Below are 22327 nucleotides of genomic sequence, written 5' to 3'. Positions count from 1 at the left end.
CCGCATTTCCATAGCGATTCAGAGGGTCAACTTGTGCAGCATCCGTGATACTTTCAGTGATACTTCATTGTAATTCATTGCATTCTAAAGTAACCATATTACCCAGAGCTTGTCATTATTTTTGTCGTCGTTATCGATAACATATGAATAGCCGTATGTGACAGGTTAAGAGGGCATACTACTTACTACACCGGCCATCTGTTGGAAGCTTCATGTAAACAGCGTCTTTTGTATAAAATAAACCACAATTTGTGTAATCATTATTGAACGGAATTCGCATCGAGACACGTATCGGACTACAAAATATTCAAGTTTGGACCTTTTGTCACCAAATTGCAGAAAAAAATGTTTAAAATAATTTATGAAACGAATGATCATAACGTTTTAAAACAGCTCTACACTGGACACAAAACATGTAGAATCTGACATTATTTACACATACAGATGCTTTGGGACCATTATTTTCTTATTGAAATCGATATTCCAAATAATCCCAAGTGGAATTTGATTCAAAACACTTCTAATTAATTAAAATGAGTAAAAAAAAACCCTAAATGATTGAAGAACCGCCATTTTTTTCATTTCTGGAGCTTTCATTTTGAATTGTATAAAACGTTGTCGCGCTTTTTTTATACCATCAACTAGTTTTATACAATTCATAATGAAAGCTCCAGAAATGAAAAAAAAATGGCGGTTCTTCAATCATTTAGGGTTTTCTTTACTATTTCTAATGTCGCGACATTAGCAACTGCATGAAATACCATGTCAATGCGATTAGTCAAAAATTTCTGAGATTTATAAGTTTCATTCACACATCTTATACGAGTGCTTGTGCATTGTCCCGAACGAATCAATTATAGGAATAATTATTAGAATTAATTTCTATAAACGTAAATTGAGATGGCAACAAAGCTGTGGAAAGAAAAGCCCCCTGGGCCAGAGCAAAAAGAATTGGAGAGAATGTTCAAAACGAACGAAATTGACCCACGCGAGCTCCCCGATAGTGTTCGTCAGAGAAAGGACATTTTTAAATGTTTTTCGTCAGCTGTTTTCTCTAATCATTTTCGTAAAACGAAAGCTCGCCTAGGGCTTAATGGTAGGTCCATTTCAGTTGTATTTGTTGTATTGATACATGAATAAAATTCTTTGTTCATTCAATAAAACTATTTCGACCGATCAACATCTGACTCCATTCATTCCGCAGTCTCTAACAGGTTATGGGATGGGACCCAGTTGCGTTTATTGAATCAATATCGTACTGGAGTCGAATAATTACCGAACGTAACTTTGCATAGCGGCATAACAAGACATTGCGGCATAGCAAGACATTGCGGCATAGCAAGACATAGTGGCATAGCAGCGTGGTCAGGCATAGCAACGTAGTCCGGCATAGCGGCGTAGCCAAGCATAGCAGCGTAGTATGGCGTGGCAGCTTAGCAAAGTGTTGTGTGGATAATTACAAGGCATTTGGAATTTGTTGTCGATCATATGGCGGATAAAAAAGGAAAATCGCGGTTCAATAAGTTGAATGGATTGTGCTTTCTAAAATCAAGGAGGAGAATGGTGTGTCGATCATGTACATTTGAGGGGGAGTGTTGAAGAAACAAAGTAGCATGATCGATATAATTGAATCATAGAACAACTCAGTAAACTCTTGTGAAAATAGATAATCAAAATTCTTTGTTCATTCAATAAAACTATTTCGACCGATCAACATCTGGCTCCATTCATTCCGCACTCTCTAACAGTTTTACCACAAAAAAGGAGTGAGACCAAGGGCAGCGATTCATGTATCTTCGGACGTTAATGCCTTGAATCAGCTCGACGAAGATGACCTGGTAGCGGTAAGAACATGTATAAGTCATATGGAAGAAGGAGACAGTGTTGTTGTATCAGTTTGCTTACCATTTGACTCACCACTGCCTCCCCACGGCCCAGCTCAGGAAAAGGTTGTGGTTGACCTATAAGACCACAGTACTTCATACTGGTCTAATAATTGACCAATCTTTGTACTAAAAGATAGATTTCTTTGAATAACAACTCTTGATGATGACCTGGAGAAGGTGGAAACGTCGAGAAAATTCAACCTTTTCCTTTTAATTAAAACTGAAGATAAACACATGGCATATCTACCCCGGCAATACATCAATTCACCAATTTGAATGAATTTTATTCGCAAAGTATACAAGGTTACTGGATCATTCAAATCCCTAGTCAAATCAAGTGCTCCTACCTGGCTTATTTTACTCTGCCGTGTTTTCTTAGCTATTATGAGAGCTCGAATAGAAAATTTTAAAGCTCACCGTAGCCAGTTTTTAATACGTTGTAGAATATCACAGTGCAGAAGCAAGTCTTAAATTTATTCATTTTTCCAATATTTATCGAGGAGGTGACAAACATAATTGGAAGAAAACAATTTAGCTGTCACCCCCTCGAGAATTACATTGCACACAGTGTTTGTATTTTTAACGTATTCTGACCATCAGCAAATAGGATCTTTTGAATTGCGGTACTGTTGATAGCTAAGAAGCAATCCAAACTATAAAATCGAAAAACAAAGAATTCAGTTGACTTCGGTCGCCAAATAACGTAAAAATAACGTCTCCTCACCAATGATAATTATAATCAGAATTACTCCAACGACACCCAATGCAATTTTCATTTTCGTATTGGCCCACCATTGCTTTTGTTGTAATTTCTGAGAATGACTCTGGAACTGCATAGCACTGTTTCTTAACGCTTCAGTTCGATTATCAACTTCCGCTAAGTTTTCACCGCGATCGACGATTTTTTGAACATTTTGTCGCATTATGTCAACTACTTCATCGACTTTGTTCTTTGTGAGCTCCAAATTCTTCTGAGACTCGTTTGGTTCGGTTGAACTAAAAGTGAGACGATTGTCATTTTATGTGGGATGTTAACTGTTCTGGAAATGATTAACCTGTTTCCACTAAACGGCGACGATGTATTCGGTGAATCCATTGTTGCAAACTAATTGGATGAAGGAGATATTGTGTGTAATACGCAATTTGTTATTGAAATTTAGGAATTTTTCTGCTTCAAGCAGAAACCAATATGTTCACTCTTTCACTCTAATCAAATTGAAACTGCAATATTGTGATAAATAATAATTCCAGATAACGCAAATCGATGATTCAGCCGAAAGTTGTCGAGTATATGTACCTGTAGCGACACAACAACGAATACGATAGTAATAATCTGGCAACACCTGAGTGCGTTTCAAACTGATTCCGGGTTTTACGTTGACACATTCACTTAATAAATACTGTACAGCTGGATTTGAACCGGTGTGCTTCATACACAATTTGATTGAATATATGTGTTTCAGCCAAAGGCCGGAAATTTTGATGAGCTTCTTAAGGTGATATATCATCGCTCAAAACCACTTACAGTGGAGGTGTGCGTGCATGGAAATAATGTTTACTTCTCGGTAACCAAGACAAAACTTCCCGGTATCCGAAAATTTTGACAAAAATTTCCCGGTGAGTCGCAATTGACTTCCCGGTGACGCGAATATTATTTCTCAAGCTCTTTCTAGTCTTTTTGTGCAGATTTAAGTCTAACATTAGTTTTTACAATGCTTGACCTTTTCTTGACTTTCATCTGTATGAATTTTCACTCATCAATTTGTAGAAGAAAATGTTTGTAAAGATGCTAACTGCACGAGCCTATCCTTTGATAAAACAGATAATATAAACTCATTGGAACGTTATCTTCTGTTCTAATTTTGGGAATTACTCAGAGATCTAGAAGGTGCAATGTGATGTAAAAAGGCGCATTGAATGAAATCAAGTAGTCAATGCTTAGTATATACGCTTCAACAATACGTTCGGTACGATTGTGTGACTCTATAGCCGGATGGCTGTAGTCGCTGCTTTGTGTTCAAAAAACTTTTTGGTGTCGGGAGTTCGATTTCTGGTCAATGCAAGATTTTTTTTTGTAAGATGAGGCACAACCTAGCTCATAACTCAGTGTGGATGAATTTTAAACCCAACAAGACCCAATCAGCGACCCCACACGACCTAGTACGTTTCGTCGCCTACAAGAATATTGGTTTGAGAGGTTTTCAATATTTCATGCGTGTAAGATATTTTACTTAACGAAGGTACAAAGTGGTTGGTAGAAGACGTTGTAAAATGAGACAGTTCAAAGCTACAACCAAATCTATTTTCTGTTGAAAACTAATACATTCGCGGTCGTTATTGCGGTCGTACATTTTTGAAAATTATTCGGGTGGGTGGAAAGATATCAAAAGTAAACAAAAATCCAGTATTTAAAAATCGCTCTATAGTATGCTTTTCAGCAAGGCACTGATGCCTCTTGAGCAAATTATTTCCTTGGCAAATAACTGTTAATGTCATCCTTTGCAGAAGAAGTAGTTATCATTATGTAAATAAAATTCGTGCAACGTCTAAATTTCGAGCAGGCAGCACATCCAACGCTGATGTACCGGACTTCGAATTAAGACAAGTCTTTTAGGCTGGCCGGAACTAATACAAACATTTTTCATCTTGGAACACAATTTATTTAAAAAAAAACTGTGTAAACTGTGAGGAACTGTGCTATCGTTCATTGGCTCCAAGATGTCGACGTCAAATACCATACCAAAAATATTCGACAATGCCGACATCCTGAATACAATGAACGATACTACAGTTCCCTCACTTCAACTAATTAATTCATTGAAAACTCTTTCATTACGTCATTGAAAGATCGTAAACATTCCTCTGTGTCATTTTTAGCCAGACATATTCGGGTGGATTTCATCTTCTCACGTCTCTCCTAGAAAATATTTTTTGGTTGATTATCGGATATAAACCCGTTAGCAACGGGACCTACCTTTGATAGTACCTTGACATTCTCCAAATCCATTTGGTGTTGTTGCCGTATTTTTGTCAATCCTATTTCATGTATATTTTGTTCGATTTCGTGTTTTTGCCGTAGTTTTGTCAGTTCCATTTCGTGTTTATTTTGTTCCATGTCGTGAAATTTATATCCAATGGCACCGCCGACGCCAAGGACAACCGATCCCAAGAAACTTAAAAATGGGTACATTTTTGCACCTTTTTCCAAGTTTTTAAGTGAAAATAATTTCACTGTTTCATAGATCATCAAATGAATAATAAATTGATTAAAATGAATGAAATAAGGCTTGCCATTAATGTTACTTAAAAATGGTCAAATCGCCGTATCCGGTGAGATATGTTGGTCATAACAGTCTTTCAGAAATTCTGCCTCAATTTACTTAAATATAAAAAAAGAAATTCGCGAGCGGAGCGAGCTAAATTTTTTGAAGATTGACTTTTGATGCTGCAAAAATAGTACCATTCTTTGAAACTGTACAAACTCAAAATTCTAAATGAAACTTTAATTTGAGCAAAAGCGCCGCCGGCGAAATTTTTAAATTCTTAGGTCTATGCATCCTATTAGGAACTGTTTCACCAGAAGTAGTAACTCATCAAAAGTTTAGTTCGTTGAAGAGAATAATTCATCGGGATCGGGATAGTGACGAAAACTTCTTGATAAGTTCTTCCCGCTGATAAAAATTTCCCGAGGAGTACTTCCCGCTGATAGAGACTTAACACTGTCCTCTAACAAAATAAAATTTCCCGCTGATAGAATTTCCCCTGTTATAAACTTCCCAATGAGTTCTTCCCGTTGGTAAAAACTTCTTATGATAGAGACTTCCCGCTAAACACTGACAAGAAAAAAAATTCTCGCTAACAGAAACTTCCCAATAAGTTCTTCTACCGTCTGTAGAAATTTCTCAATAAGTTCTTCCAGCTGATAAAATTTCCCGGAGAATTCTTCCCAGTAATAGCTATTCCCGATTTCCCGGTGACAGCTATTTCCCGGTGAGTTCTGAATTCTTCCTGCTTATAGATATTTCCCAGTGAGTACTTCCCGATAATAGATATTTCCCGGTGTGAGTTCTTTCCTGCGATAGCTATTTCCCATTTCCCGGTGACAGCTATTTCCCGGTTAGTTCTGAATTCTTCCTGCTTATAGATATTTCCCGCTGATATACATTTCCCGACGAAGTCTAATTTTTACAGTAAAAAAAAGAAAATCGCCTTCGGCGAAGGCTAAATTTCCTGGTATCCAATTTTTCGCCCGGTATCTAGGATACCAGGATACCGCATTATTTCCATGCACGGAGGTGTGACGCAAGTCCTGTTATCCACTTACAAAAGAACTGATATCGGTGTAGGTGACGCTTACAGATTCGACAAGCAAAAAGATAGGCGTCACAAATGGCTGAATATTCTGCTTGTCCGATGTTTCATTAGATAACTTATAGAACTAAAAATCTGGAAATTTCATTATAATTTCATTTTGGACACCAAAAAGACGAACATTTTGTACGTCAGCACAAAAGACAAAAAATTCCACACTCGCGATTCGCATGAGAAAAGATAATCAAACCGTTGACTGTCGAAATTTTAAATAAAACGACAGTGCAACGTTGGAACTTGCCTTTTCTGCATACTTTTTCTTAGGGAAAATAGTTGAAAACAAAATTATTTATCTAATTCACAGATCAAACCTCACAAGAAAAACAGAATTGGTTGACACTTGCACAACAATGATAATAAATAAAGGCAACGCACTGCTCCTAGCATGAACACTACTTTGACAAATGTCCAATTCGGAGGCTTTTGTGATGAGAGCTACCGTTTAAGATTGATTGTATAGTGTGTTTTAACTCATACAACGAAACAAGCCATCTGTCTTTACGAAAGAAACGCAGTGCCTACTGTGACTTCGTCAGCCTCCAAATATTTCTTATGTTCATGCTAGGAGCAGTGCGTTGATAAAGGAAATGTCATACACCAAGTGTGTGCGTTCGTCGAAAGGCGACTATCGCAATTCTTTTCAGATGTCTGTTCTAACTTAACTTTCCATAATCGCCTCGGTATGTTGTCCACTAAAATGTCGTTACATTTTCATATTGTAGAATGTAGACTATTAACAATCCTAAAAATATTTTATTCTTCGGTTAGTTCTTAGGAATTTTGTATTTTGTCCTTCATTAAGCATATGAGAACATAAAACATCACCAGCGGACTCGATTTGTAGAATAAATTTCGCACACTATTGATACATGAGATAAGAACTAAGATAGAAGAATTCTATATGTGCACAGTAGAGTCAACTCTACAATTAAGTAACGCGTCAGAATTTGTAAAAGAAGCACCAAAACTAATTGATCAATTACAAACAGAACCTGACTTGTAACACTTTGCATTTGAATCGCTTGGTATTTATGTAGTTGGTACAGTAAATATTCAACCGAAATATTTGTATGTATTGTCTCGAATGAAATTGATAGTTTCGACTAAATTGAATGAGAGGGCAGCAGGACATGGTTACTAAATAAGCTTTCAAAGCGCTGTGGATCGTGTGGAACAAGAAAAACTCTTGAACCACACAGAATTTAAATTCTTATTTTGAGCCCAGTTTATTTCACAATTTAAAAAAAATTCCTTCCTCAACATCTGCCACTTGTGACGCTATTTTTTTTGTTATAATTTTCTTTCTAAAATTTTTCGGGTAAAATTTTTGTTGATTAAGGTCCTTATGATATCCAAAAGAACTGATGTCGCCCAAAACCACTTATAGTGGAGGTGTGACGCAAGTTCTTTTATCCACTTACAAAAGAACTGATATCGGTGGGGGAGACGCTCACAGCTTCAATTCGCAAAAATAAGAGCAAAAAAGTTTTGCGTCATAAGTGGCAGATGTTGAGGAAAGTACTGTTAAGAAAATGGTTAAAATAGGGGAAAATACGATCTGAAACAAAGGAAAAACCGAATAATCTGACAAAATTTTGTTGGTATTTTTTTTTAAGAAATTTTTCGGTAAAATTTTAGCTTTTCTTTTTGCGAGTCGAAGCTGTAAGCGTCACCCCTACCTATGTCAGCTGTTTTGTAAGTGGATAAAAGGACTTGCGTTATACCTCCACTATAAGTGGTTTTGGGCGATTACATTTGAGCTTTAGTTTCTAAAAAGTGGTCTAGCTGGTTACCCTTTTTACTATCTCATCATAGAGCCTATAATCCACCTCCATCTCTAAACGGCACATCAAGTCCAGGCACAATATATGGATGCAATATAGCTTGTTGTTGTTTGAAGATATAATATGAACGTTATTACGTTATATGAACGTCTGATTATGACATTGAATGACACCTATGTTGTCGATATTGAACTACGAAAAGAATGGTAAACAATTTCTTTTGACTACAAATATAAATTTATTTTGATGGAAAGTGTGTTTTAGCTTCTCACAGCTATCGAAAGTCTTACTAAGCGTCACCGACATCGCCTGATATACTTTCATATTCTGATGTGGTGGCTGTATTTCCAAGTAACGATTTGCGTTCATTATCTTCGGCTCGCGATCGTCTGCGTCGAAGGAAGCACTTCACTGCAACGAACAACACATTGGCTAGAACCACAAACCCAAGCAAAGTACCCAGAACGATGCTCACAACAGACGACCTATTGATAACGACCGGCAACTGCTTCGTTTCTTCTTCAGCAAACATTTCATCGTAGTTTTGGAACGGTGGCAATTGAATTGGTATTTCGTTCTGGCCGAAGCCGAATGAATTTGCTTTGACACAATAATTGATCAGGCAATCATTGTCGATTGCAGCTGCATGTTGTGAATAGCCATCACCGCAGGTCGCTTTGCTTGCAGTAAGCAGCAGTTTTGCATTTTTCTCGTTCGATAACGAAATTGAAGCTAGCGGGTTCCCTGCGCGACAACTAAAGAAGCCACCAAACGGAATCGAGTATTTGTATCCGAATTCGTAATCGTTACTCGCGCACACTGTGAGATCTTGCAAGATGGAAACTTCGGAAAAGTTTGGTGGACAATTTTTGCTGCCTATCAGGGACGAGAAATAAAAAATTTAAATTAAAATCCATCGGTCCTCGAATATTTGGTCGCGTTTTACGTGGGGGAGACGGGTCATGATCAACCGCAATATTATATTTTATATACTTCTCTCAACTGTAAAGTCCACTTTGCAGTAGAGCTAGCGAACTTTTACACGCTAGATATATAATAGTACATGTTCACAGAAGCTAGGCTTCACTCAAGCTTACCTTTGGCTTCCCTTGGGTTCACCTGTAGCTTCACTTTGGTTCACTTGTTGTTTGGAAATCCACGAGTGGTTTCACTGCTCAAACGTGATGAATTAAGCAACCTCTTGAATTGAAATTGGTCGAAGTATGCAAAGACTTTGCCTTAAACACGAGGTGCTTGTACGAATAAGATTCAGAGATTCGAGAACGTTAAACGGGCAACAGCCCAAAATGACTTGTTTCATTCTCAAGTAGAAACAGAGGTTTCTGGCACTGATGCGGGGAGAATATCCCTTCCAGAAAACGGAAGTTCAATTAGCAATTTGCAGCCGTGCCGATTTATTGAAGAACGAATCATCTAAAACTTTCGATTATGGCGACCGTGACAGGACGGCATGGTTACAACAAAGGTGTCGAGATGAAGGCCTATGAGTTTCGCAGAGCCGTGGAAAGAGTTTGTCTTCACTTTTGGCAGTTGATGTAAGTATTTATTCGAATCGATGAGTCTGGCCACTCCGTGAAATTGATGCATTTCGTGACGATTGATCGTAAACAAAGATTTGGGTCAACGAAACAAGTGGGCGGACAGTCATGTGAGAGTGCGGTCATTCCGTAAGAATTTGTACATCCTCTGAAAATTGAAAGAAACAAAGGCCGTGTGGTGTGGTTTCCTCTTTTCGCTCGAAAACCACAGATGGAAGTGTTCGGAAATCCACTAGTGGTTTCACTGGTCAAACGTGATGAATCAAGCAACCTCTTGAATTGAAATTGGTCGAAGTATGCAAAGACTTTGCCTTAAATTCGAGGTGCTTGTACGAATAAGATTCAGAATAAACTTGAACGTTAAACGGGAAACAGCCCAAAATTAGTTGTTTAATTCTCACTAGAAAGAATTTAGCGTTCTGGCACTAATTAAGTGCGGGGAGAATATCCCTACCAGTGGCTACCAGGCTACCTGTTGTTAATGTAGCTGTACCGGCTGAAAATCTAAAATTTCGAATACCTGTAGCTTCACTGTAGCTGGAGTATTAGTACGATTTGGTGTGTTAGTTAATGGTGACATTGTGGCAAGAAGAGTTAGTGTGCCAAGGGGTGTCAGTGTGGTAAGATGTGTCAGTGTGATACAAGATGTGTCAGTGTGATACAAGATGTGTCAGTGTGATACAAGATGTGTCAGTGTGATACAAGATGTGTCAGTGTGATACAAGATGTGTCAGTGTGATACAAGATGTGTCAGTGTGATACAAGATGTGTCAGTGTGATACAAGATGTGTCAGTGTGATACAAGATGTGTCAGTTGTGATACAAGATGTGTCAGTGTGATACAAGATGTGTCAGTGTGATACAAGATGTGTCAGTGTGATACAAGATGTGTCAGTGTGATACAAGATGTGTCAGTGTGATACAAGATGTGTCAGTGTGATACAAGATGTGTCAGTGTGATACAAGATGTGTCAGTTTGATACAAGATGTGTCAGTTTGATACAAGATGTGTCAGTGTGATACAAGATGTGTCAGTGTGATACAAGATGTGTCAGTGTGATACAAGATGTGTCAGTGTGATACAAGATGTGTCAGTGTGATACAAGATGTGTCAGTGTGATACAAGATGTGTCAGTGTGATACAAGATGTGTCAGTTTGATACAAGATGTGTCAGTTTGATACAAGATGTGTCAGTGTGATACAAGATGTGTCAGTGTGATACAAGATGTGTCAGTGTGATACAAGATGTGTCAGTGTGATACAAGATGTGTCAGTGTGATACAAGATGTGTCAGTGTGATACAAGATGTGTCAGTGTGATACAAGATGTGTCAGTGTGATACAAGATGTGTCAGTTTGATACAAGATGTGTCAGTGTGATACAAGATGTGTCAGTTTGATACAAGATGTGTCAGTGTGATACAAGATGTGTCAGTGTGATACAAGATGTGTCAGTTTGATACAAGATGTGTCAGTGTGATACAAGATGTGTCAGTGTGATACAAGATGTGTCAGTGTGATACAAGATGTGTCAGTTTGATACAAGATGTGTCAGTGTGATACAAGATGTGTCAGTGTGATACAAGATGTGTCAGTGTGATACAAGATGTGTCAGTGTGATACAAGATGTGTCAGTGTGATACAAGATGTGTCAGTGTGATACAAGATGTGTCAGTTGTGATACAAGATGTGTCAGTGTGATACAAGATGTGTCAGTTTGATACAAGAGTGTCATGTGATACAAGTGTGTTGATACAAGATGTGTCAGTGTGATACAAGATTGTAGTGATACAAGATGTGTCAGTGTGATACAAGATGTGTCAGTGTGATACAAGATGTGTCAGTGATACAAGATGTGTCAGTTTGTGATACAAGATGTGTCAGTGTGATACAAGATGTGTCAGTGTGATACAAGATGTGTCAGTGTGATACAAGATGTGTCAGTGTGATACAAGATGTGTCAGTTGTGATACAAGATGTGTCAGTGTGATACAAGATGTTAGTGTGATACAATGTTCAGTGTGATACAAGATGTGTCAGTGTGATACAAGATGTGTCAGTGTGATACAAGATGTGTCAGTGTGATACAAGATGTGTCAGTTTGTGATACAAGATGTGTCAGTGTGATACAAGATGTGTCAGTGTGATACAAGATGTGTCAGTGTGATACAAGATGTGTCAGTTGTGATACAAGATGTGTCAGTTGTGATACAAGATGTGTCAGTGTGATACAAGATGTGTCAGTGGTTGTGATACAAGATGTGTCAGTGTTGATACAAGATGTGTCAGTGTGATACAAGATGTGTCAGTGTGATACAAGATGTGTCAGTGTGATACAAGATGTGTCAGTGTGATACAAGATGTGTCAGTGTGATACAAGATGTGTCAGTGTGATACAAGAGATGTGTCAGTTGTGATACAAGATGTGTCAGTGTGATACAAGATGTGTCAGTGTGATACAAGATGTGTCAGTGGTGATACAAGATGTGTCAGTGTGATACAAGATGTGTCGAGGTCAGTGTGATACAAGATGTGTCAGTGTGATACAAGATGTGTCAGTGGTGATACAAGATGTGTCAGTGTGATACAAGATGTGTCAGTTGTGATACAAGATGTGTCAGTGTGATACAAGATGTGTCAGTGTGTCAGTGTGATACAAGATGTGTCAGTGTGATACAAGATGTGTCAGTGTGATACAAGATGTGTGTGATACAAGATGTGTCAGTGTGATACAAGATGTGTCAGTGTGATACAAGATGTGTCAGTGTGATACAAGATGTGTCAGTGTGATACAAGATGTGTCAGTGTGATACAAGATGTGTCAGTGTGATACAAGAGTGTCAGTGATACAAAGTCAGTGATACAAGATGTGTCAGTGTGATACAAGATGTGGTCAGTGGTGATACAAGATGTGTCAGTGTGATACAAGATGTGTCAGTGTGATACAAGATGTGTCAGTGTGATACAAGATGTGTCAGTGTGATACAAGATGTGTCAGTGTGATACAAGATGTGTCAGTGTGATACAAGATGTGTCAGTTTGATACAAGATGTGTCAGTGTGATACAAGATGTGTCAGTTTGATACAAGATGTGTCAGTGTGATACAAGATGTGTCAGTGTGATACAAGATGTGTCAGTTTGATACAAGATGTGTCAGTTTGATACAAGATGTGTCAGTGTGATACAAGATGTGTCAGTGTGATACAAGATGTGTCAGTGTGATAAGGAGTGTTAGTACGATTCGTAAAAATCAATAAATTGATATTGTAGAGTGCTAATCATAGACAAAATCAATTCATCCGATCATAGCCCCCACTTTCATTGCCACCGTGGACTTTCATTCTATCACTGTGACAGCAAGCCAATACATACCCGTAACTGGATTTATTGCTGTGGAAGTGAAAACTCCACCGAACATTAGTCCGCTCTTCTCGGGAACTGGATAGACATTGGCAGCACACCAGTAGGTTTCGTACCCATAGTCAATGTTGATCGTTTCACAATTCGTGTCGCAAAAACAAAACAGAAAGCAATAACAGTCTTGCCAACACTGTTCTCGAGTAGCACTAAACTTCTTTTCATTCAGGAAAACTGGCGTGAAATTTTCTGGACAGGTAGCTTCGCCAGTGAGAAAATTCGTGACAGTTCGATTTGCACACAAAGAAGCACAATTATTGTCGCCAGTGCAATGACAGTTTTGAAAGAAGCCACCGAGGCTGTCTGGAATTAACGGAAATGTTAAGAACTCTGCTTGGTCTTTAAATGTGAAAACCACTACAATTGGTTGGTGGTGCGTTACAAGACTTATCCCCAATGTTTGCATTGTAATCGAAATTCGGTGAGAATTGATTCATGCAACCAATACGGATGTTGACCGCATTGAAATGTTCGATGGCTTCCGTAAATTCACGACGAAGTACTGCCAAAGTGGTTTGATTTACGTGGGGAAAATGTCTCGGCGTAATCACATATGGTAGAGCGACTCCCGATCGGTCGACTGCCGTTTGATAACTGGGAACTGATTCTACCCAAGTTGATATGTTTAACATAGCTGAATCGATGAGCTGTCCACCGTGACTACTGATTTTGGTCGATTTGGTATTTTTGGTGTATTGGCTGTACTGATCCGTATAATCCGCTTTTGAATAGGAGCATTTCATGTTGAAAAAATCGGCAAATCCTATCGATGCTGAAGCGGTCAGCCCGAGTTCGTTCATGTCGTTATTCGATACGTATGCTGCGGAAAGGTAATCTTCCTTCACGATCACACCACCGAGATCGATGCCTGTTACCGCATGCGTGCCATGTGATAGGATTGTCATCTCTAAGATGAGTGAAGCCTTTGTCAGATGACCATTCTCAATTGCATCGATAGCATCCAGTAATTTGACCTTAAGGTCGGGATGAAGTTCAACTGTTGGAATTAGAATTTTATTTTCGTTTCGAATTTCGTCTGGCGAAAAACGCGAGAGGGAAAACAACTAGACAAAATCCCTAGAACTTTGTTGGTGACGGGAAAAATCTCCGAGTGTATTATCGTTGCAGCGGCGATAATATCGTTGCTAGGACGATATTATTGTTTCAGAAAAAGATTTTATCGTCCGGAAAACGATATTATTGTCGTCTGATACGATAATATCGTATCAAAAACAATAATATCGTTTCAATCGGCGATAATATCGTTTCACGGGTGATATTATCACTGCAGAAACGATAATATTGTTGCATGAAACGATATTATCGTCGCAAAAACAATAGTATCGTTTCAATCGGCGATAATATCGTTTCATTGGCGATAATATCGTTGCAGAAAACGATATTATCGTGCGGAAAATGATATTATTGTTGCTCGGACGATAATATTGTCACAGCGACGATATTATCGTTTCAAAAACGATATTATCGTCCTCGACGATAATACACTCGGAGATTTTCCCCAGCCCAACTTTGTTCAGTCAATCGTAGGTTTAATAACTTCGAGAACCACGTGTCGAACTTGGACCAATAATATTTGATTGTGAACTGAGCACGCTATTGATATGAACGATCAATCAAGCTAGCTTGTTTTAAATTCAAAAAAGAAAGTGATCGAAGTAGCCTATTGAATTAAAAGGAATGAAGCGGGCTAGGGAAAAATCTCCGAGTGTATTATCGTCTGGGACGATAATATCGTTTTTGAAACGATAATATCGTCGCTGTGACGATATTATCGTTTTCTGTAACAATCTTATCGTCCGAGCGACGATAATATCGTATTAGACGACAATAATATCGTTTTCCGGACAATAATATCGTTTTCTAACGATATTATCGTCCGTATTTGACGACAATATTATCGTTTTCCGTGCAACGATATTATCGTCATTGAAACGATATTATCGCCGATTGAAACGATATTATTGTTTTTGCGACGATAATACCGTATCAGACGACAATAATATCGTTTTCTGAAACAATAATATCGTCCTAGCAACGATATTATCGTCCATGAAACGATATTATCGCCGCTGCAACGATAATACACTCGGAGATTTTTCCCGTCACCGAATGAAGCAACCCACGACAATGTTTGTAATCCATACCACATGTATAGCGGTTCATATACTTTTGGACATAAGTGGCAGTGTCAGGGAATTTAAAGGTTTTCTGATCGGTTTGTTTCTTTTCTAGACTTTTGCTATTATTGAGGTCTCAGGTGACAGTAGGAACCAACACCCAAAATTCAACAAGTCCAAATTCAGAAAAAGGTCGTCTGCTACATTTTTCGTCATTTGGGTGGCAAAAATGTGCCATCAAGGCTTCACGTTGAACAATCGATTGAAAAAATGTCTTCAAAAATAAGTGTTGAATTTATCACCATCGCATGTTTGTATAACATAACGTAGAGTCAAACACAGGGGGACTTTTGCTCTTGTTATGCTTAATTTCCTCTTACCAAAAAAATACTCCGTGTGAGAGACAAAATTGAATTTTTTCGGTTTGATCTCTCATGGAGTACTTTTTGTTGAGTGGAATGGAAACTTTACAGCCAGTCTTATGAGAGGTCAACCTTACGACAATAAATGTTCGTCTGTTCATCATCAACCAAAAGAGGTCTTTCATTTCATCGTTAATATTTCACAGGTTATGGGCCCAGTCAATTCTCTTTAAATCGGTGAAAGTAGTTTTAGATCATGTCCGGAGCGTTAGCGGAGGACTTGACGCAGTCTAACTTCCAAAAAAAGAACGAAGAAAATTTTTTGAGACGCGGCAACTATATATAGGCGAGAATTTAAGTTTCTTTCCTTTGGCCTGTATCACCACAAATCCTATTCTATCTTATTCGCGCTTCAAATACGAGCAAAACGAGCTATCACTCGACTATGTAGCTTTAAAATTGCCGGAAATACATCGTTTTGAAGTTGGTCATTTTTCATAGAAAATGCATCAAATTGACTTTTCCCAAACAATCAAAATCTTTCAACTTACTCTGTATGTTTCTATCTATCTATCGACGGTCGATCTGGGAAACTAGTCAGCCAATCTCCATGAAATTTTGCAGGAACCTCAGGGTGGGCATAAAAATGAAAATGTGATACGCCATTACCCCAGGAAAAACCAGAATTTTGTTTTATTGGCCTCGAAGTGGTTTCTGTGTGTGGTTTTCGAGGGTCGGGAACGCGTTTTCGGCTGTAGCTTAGCTGTATTGAAACCTACAGAGGCGTGCGACCCATCAAATGAAAGGTATTCGTAAGACGATTCGAATTAAAAAAATCGGGTCAGATTCGTTTGAGCTAGACTGATTAGAGTGACCAAATTTTGAGCTACTCGAGCGTAGGATGAAAGGACTAATATTTTTTTGGGTTATGAAAGAGAGAGAGTTACTTTCTTCGGCAAAGTCTCAGAGTTTTACGAGTAGAACAGAGGGGCATATGTGAAAAATGTCGAAAGTTGGAAATGGGTGGGTCAATTATGTTTTTAGAGGTATTTCTTGAATGGTGGCAGATAGAGAGTTACTTTCTTCGGCAAAGTCTCAGAGTTTTACGAGTAGAAAAGAAGGGCATTTGCGAAAAATGTCGAAAGTTGGAAATGGGTGGGTCAATTGGAGTTTTGGAGATATTTCTTGAATGGTGGCAGATAGAGAATTACTTTCTTCGTCAAATTTTCGTTAAATTTCGTCAAATTTTCGTTAAATTTCGTCAAATTTTCTAATTTCGTCAAATTTTCTAATTTCGTCAAATTTTCGATTTTCGTTAAATTTCGTCAAATTTTCGATTTTCGTCGAATTTTCGATTTTCGTCAAATTTTCGATTTTCGTCAAATTTTCGAATTTCGTCGAATTTTCGATTTTCGTCAAATTTTCGATTTTCGTCAAATTTTCGATTTTTTGTCAAATTTTCGATTTTCGTCAAATTTTCGATTTTCGACGAATTTTCGTTAAATTTTCTCAAATTTTCGATTTTCGTCAAATTTTCGTCAAATTTTCGAATTTCGTCGAATTTTCGATTTTCGTCAAATTTTCGATTTTCTTCGAATTTTCGATTTTCGTTAAATTTTGTCAAATTTTCGAATTTCGTCAAATTTTCGATTTTCGTCGAATTTTCGATTTTCGTCGAATTTTCGATTTTCGTCAAATTTTCGATTTTCGTCGAATTTTCGTTTTTCGTCAAATTTTCGATTTTCGTTAAATTTCGGCAAATTTTCGAATTTCGTCAAATTTTCGATTTTCGTCGAAAAATCTGCGTCGCAAAGTGACAAATGTTCAGTAACAGACCTGCAAGAAAATTTATCTGCCGCATGCGACGCAGATTTTTTTTGGTAAAATTTTGGTTGTTTTCAGTCTAAATTTTTTTTTGTAAAAATTATTTGGCAGATGATGAGAAAACCTAAGCCAGCTTGTTTGAACTAATAGGGTGTAAAATTTAATTTTTGCGTAACGAAGCTGAAAGCGTCAACTCTAGCGATATCATTCATTTTAGAAATTGTACTTCAAAGACTGCGTCACACTTTTCTCGAAGAGATTTTTGTTGGGATTAGTTAATATTTCACACTAAGTCAGTAAGTCTTACGAGTCTGGAACTCTTTTTCATAGAATCACAATAGATAAAAAGATAAATTAAGTAAGTCGATCACAGTCATTACAATCAAACATTTAGCATTTAAATGTCACAACAAAAATAACAAATCGTTTATATACCAAGATACGTATACTGTCACAAGCTTTACTGAATTTGGAATCGTCTGTGTTGATGTCCTTCATCTGTACAGAATTGAATTGAATTTGCACGAATGTCATGTCATTCGAATTGTACAAAGGTGTATTTATACCGAATGAAGTCAGAATCAAAATAGCTCTTTAAAGGACACACTAACCACAAACGAACATCTAAAACTAAGCCAATTTTTTTAATAAAATAGGGGGTCAAGAAAAGTGTTCAATGTTGAGTGGCAGGTTGCTAAGTCCAAGGCTGTAAACTTTGGGGAGGTCGAGCAGATACAGATACGCGGGTGACACGCCACAATTGAAGATAAAATGGCGGAGAATTCATACAAAATTCACCTCCTGTGACGATTCTCGTCGCCGTGACGATGTGGTGAATTTTTTTATATGAAAAATCTTCAGGAGTGGTGTGTTCCCGCGTATCTAATAAAATGGCGATCTGCGTGACCTCCCCAAAGTTTACAGCCTTGGCTAAGTCAAACTGGATGATGTGATTTGGTAATCAATTATTGCTTCTCCTTAAAACAACCCTTACCCGTGTATTCGTCAAATCTGGCTGCATGCAAAACATATCGCCCACAGATTCTAGACGTCACTGACTTATTAATGACTTGATTTTTCTTCATATGTTTGTACTCTGATGAGAATGTGCCTTGCGCCGAAAACTTTCCATATCCTCCAGACGCACTGGCACTCATCGAACTTGAAGTAGTGCTGATGAATTTCTGATAGCTTTCAATGAGTTCTTGAGTTGTGTCGATGTCACTCTCGGATTTAGGCGTTATATGCAAGTGGTCCGGAAGTAAGTAATTTCCAGTCGGAGTTTCCAAGATCTGGCATTTGTTGTAGGTGATGGAAAAAACTGGATTCATTTCAATGTTCCGTAAACTCCACCAACCGTTGCCCGGCAGTGAGTTAAGCTTTGGATATGTGGACGTGCATAATTTTTTCGGCTCGTCAACTCTTGATGTCGATGATGATAGTGAAATTCCGTTGATTCGACACAATATGCCAACCAAGAAAAGTGTCACGAAATACCACTTTGCTTTCATTGTTGCCAGATTTCTCTTCAAGACAGAAAAATGAATGTAATTAGGTCATAACAAAGTCAGTGGAATCAGTAAAATAATGACCAGAACTTGTTGAACAAAGTGAATTAAGTTCAACATACCATCGCTATTACGACAAAATAATAGGGGTAAACCATCATGGTTCATAAGGTTCGTGAGTATGGCGATTTAGTAGACTTTTGACATAAAATAAATGGAAGAAATCTCGGAAGAAATGTCAAAAGTTCACAAAATAGCCATACTAACAAAGTTTACGAAACATAATGGTTTATATCCCTAATGTATTCAACACCGTATATCATATCATCACGTAACGTCATCCTTTCTAACTTATTTGATTCATGCACACATTTGTTCAACTCGATTTTCACACACACCACGGGAAACCACATTTTTTTGCACTACTTCATTCTTTGGTCTCTATTTTCAGTCTGGTAAAATATCTTTCAAATGTCATTGCAGTGAAGTTGGTTCATAGAAAATAGAGCTCAATTAACTAGTCATGAAACGTATTGTAAATGGAAGTAAACAACTAGAAATTAACCGAGAGATGCTAATATGACGGCTGGGACGCCGTTTCCGTCGAAACGTCAAAAGTATATAAACATACTGAAGGTGGATTTGCATTCCACAAAAACTCACGGAACCCTACTTTGGAGTGAACATAATTTTTAGAATGTTGGCCACTAGTTAAATTCACTTTGTTAGGTTGCATCTTTATAGGTTTCTTCCATCGTACGGTAAAAACGAATTTTGACAGTCCGAAAACATCCGACCTTCATCCACAGTAGCAAACATAACTGCAAGTTAAACAAATTTGTTTGTGAAAACGTCAAAGTGAGGCTGTGTTGGGTTCTCTGTGGATGACGATTGACATTTTGAACGGCCTTGGAAGAAACCTATACTCAACACAAAAAATTGTATGCAAAACAACACATTTCTACCAACATTAAAACGCCAAACGTCACGCAAGCAACATAACAAGTCTTATATTCATCCGAAACTTGGGTTCCGTAATGCTGAAAACAAACGAGACATTGAAAACGTGTTTTGGTCCTAGTTTTCATTGACAAATGCAGCAATCGCAATTTTCGATAGAGAAATTTCTAAATTTATTTGACAGTTGCGACAATTTCGTCATGAAAACAAGGACCAAAACACGTTTTGAATGCCTCGTTTGTTTTCAGCATAAAACTTGTGATCCGCTGAGTATTTGCATTACCTTCAGTATGTTTATATACTTTGGAAACGTCGAAACGTCGTTGTTAGCAACTCTCTGGAAATGAAACGAAAATCTATTGCGTTTTGAGTTTAGTTTAGTTTCCAAACAGCATGTCCATATATGCTATGACTTCCTTTAAAGTTAATGACTGTATGTCGATAAGTCGATATGTTATAACTGAAACATAATAAGCACAGCAACTTTCCACATGAAATGTGTGACTTATTAGTAGATTACATGACAGACAGACAGACAGACCATGTAAATGGCCGATTACATTGAGTGCAAAAGTTAACGGGCCAGAGCGCAGCAAAGTGAAAGTGAACTAGGTCCTGTCATTAGTTTCGCCAACTGAAGAGACTGAGAATTGCAGGTATATATCAAATCATCGCCCGTGATGTGAAATTTACATGGCAAACTGCCATTGACTCGCGTTAAAATAGATTAAGATTGGCTCGCCTCGTTTGTGTTTACTACGTAGACTACGGGGTTTCAGTCAAAGTATAAAAACACTGAAGGTAATGCAGACCCTCAACGGATCAGAGAAATTACGGATTCAAACTTTCAGGTGAATTCATTTTCATATGTTGTCTAACTTAAACTTGTGCAACATGACGGCCCAAAAACTTCCAATTCACCACTAAATACAACTTGACGCAAACGAATTTTATATGTGTGCAACATAACGCCGCTAAATCGTTCCAGATTCACCACTAGATGCAACTTGACGCAAACGAAGTCAATACGTGTGTAACATGACGGAGCTAAAATCCACCTGAAAGTTTGGATCCGTGTGTAACTGCGGATTTGCATTACCTTCAGTGTTTATATACTTTGGTTTCAGTGGGCTTTGAAATTTAGTTTCTTCATGTTGCAGATATTGCAAGGTCCTAAATTTTTCAAGGTGATGTCCTTGAATTTGACAACAGCACGTGTGGCAACGTGCAAAAAATAAAAACCCCGGACCCAAATGGTGATCACTTAAGCTGACCGACAATAAGTGTGTGGTTATCTTAATATGAACACGTAAAACAGAAACAAATTTCAATACTTGGAAGTAATATGACTACAAACTAAACGGGTTTAATATGATACAAATAACCGGAAATAAAGTGTGATATGAGCGCAGCATTTAATGCTGATTTGACTAGCGTCATCTGTTCATTTGTCATCAACACCGGTAGTAAAAATGAGCTCTGTTAAATGTATAAGTGTAGGGTACAGCTATACATAGAGCAACGCGAAGGTGACCTAATTAAAATTTTAATGTCAACGTTTGTAACACGGGTAAAGAGAAACCTATCATGGTTGGCCAGGTCAGGGATGCCAAATCTGTGAGCAAAACGCATTCGATTTTGAAATAGCTATTTTGCTAACTGGTTAGTAAATGGGATGTTTTGCGCAATAGATGTGAGTGGGTATGCGCAAAACCCTTATTTACTAACGTGTTAGCAACAAGATTTTATGTACAGCCGTGGGATCCTCTTACAAACGTCAACTTACGCACTAGTGCATGAAAAGTCCATTTACGCACTGCTGTACATAATAGTTAATTTCCTAACGCATGCTAAAATGCTTTTTTAGCGAATTCGATTCCAGCACTCGCCAACTCTGGAAAATTCTTTTTTTTAGTTTTGAAATGGCAAATTCTAAGATAATTTCGAAGAAGGGCGATTTTGGGTCGACACCTTTCCAACTGAAGCCCCTTAAGTGCTCTTACAAATACGGCTGGTATCGTCTGCCATTATAACAAAAGAAGAATAAAAGAATTCTTAGAATTTTGTGAATTCGTTACCATCGGGTTAAGGTTTTTCGACCATATTCCGATATTCAAACGCTATACTTGTAAGTGATATGTAAATGGAAAGGTAAAGGTCGAACATATTGACCATACCAATCAGGTCCCTTGAGCGGACGTACATACATTCAACGTGGCGAGTTTTGCTCATATCTCGAGCAAATTTCTTCAGATTTTCATGATTTTGTCTTTATTTGAAAGGTATTAACGGCTGTAAAGTGACATCGACAGTTCTATTTCCGGCCCCTAACAAAATGGCCACCGGCCGCCATATTGGTATTTAGCAAAAGTAAAATATCTAGGTGAGTTATGTAATGGATTTTCACTCGGGTATGAGGACTTACTCGATTATGTTTTAATTTGACGTCACAAATTCACTTATTCAGACGCTTTGTTCGTTCGATACTATAAAAAACTAACCATCACTCACGAAAGG

The 22327-nt window shown here is 37.9% G+C and overlaps 2 protein-coding genes across 3 annotated transcripts; both read right to left on the bottom strand.

Moving 5' to 3' along the window:
- Positions 1-2333: 2333 nt before the first annotated feature.
- LOC119083850 (vesicle-associated membrane protein 3-like) lies at positions 2334-3121 on the bottom strand. Its single transcript, XM_037193657.1, has 3 exons — positions 2942-3121; positions 2611-2882; positions 2334-2539 (listed from the first exon to the last, which is right to left on the bottom strand). The coding sequence occupies exons 1-3, from the start codon at positions 2980-2982 to the stop codon at positions 2523-2525; spliced, it is 330 nt and encodes a 109-aa protein (XP_037049552.1). The 5' UTR covers positions 2983-3121; the 3' UTR covers positions 2334-2522.
- A 5145-nt stretch (positions 3122-8266) lies between these two features.
- On the bottom strand, positions 8267-22327 carry LOC119083827 (macrophage-expressed gene 1 protein-like). 2 transcript variants are annotated; one of them, XM_037193626.1, is made up of 6 exons: positions 22257-22290; positions 19808-19811; positions 18337-18866; positions 13380-14015; positions 12974-13321; positions 8267-8917 (listed from the first exon to the last, which is right to left on the bottom strand). In XM_037193626.1, the coding sequence occupies exons 3-6, from the start codon at positions 18851-18853 to the stop codon at positions 8331-8333; spliced, it is 2088 nt and encodes a 695-aa protein (XP_037049521.1). In that variant the 5' UTR covers positions 18854-18866; positions 19808-19811; positions 22257-22290; the 3' UTR covers positions 8267-8330. The 2 variants fall into 2 exon arrangements, with proteins under 2 accessions (XP_037049521.1, XP_037049520.1); XM_037193625.1 differs by lacking the exon at positions 19808-19811 and having other exon boundaries at positions 18337-18868; positions 22236-22327.

Source organism: Bradysia coprophila, unplaced genomic scaffold, assembly GCF_014529535.1.
Source record: "Bradysia coprophila strain Holo2 unplaced genomic scaffold, BU_Bcop_v1 contig_70, whole genome shotgun sequence".
Lineage (NCBI taxonomy): Eukaryota > Metazoa > Arthropoda > Insecta > Diptera > Sciaridae > Bradysia > Bradysia coprophila.
Note: the sequence above shows the minus strand (reverse complement) of the source record. Positions and strands in the feature narration are given on the sequence as shown.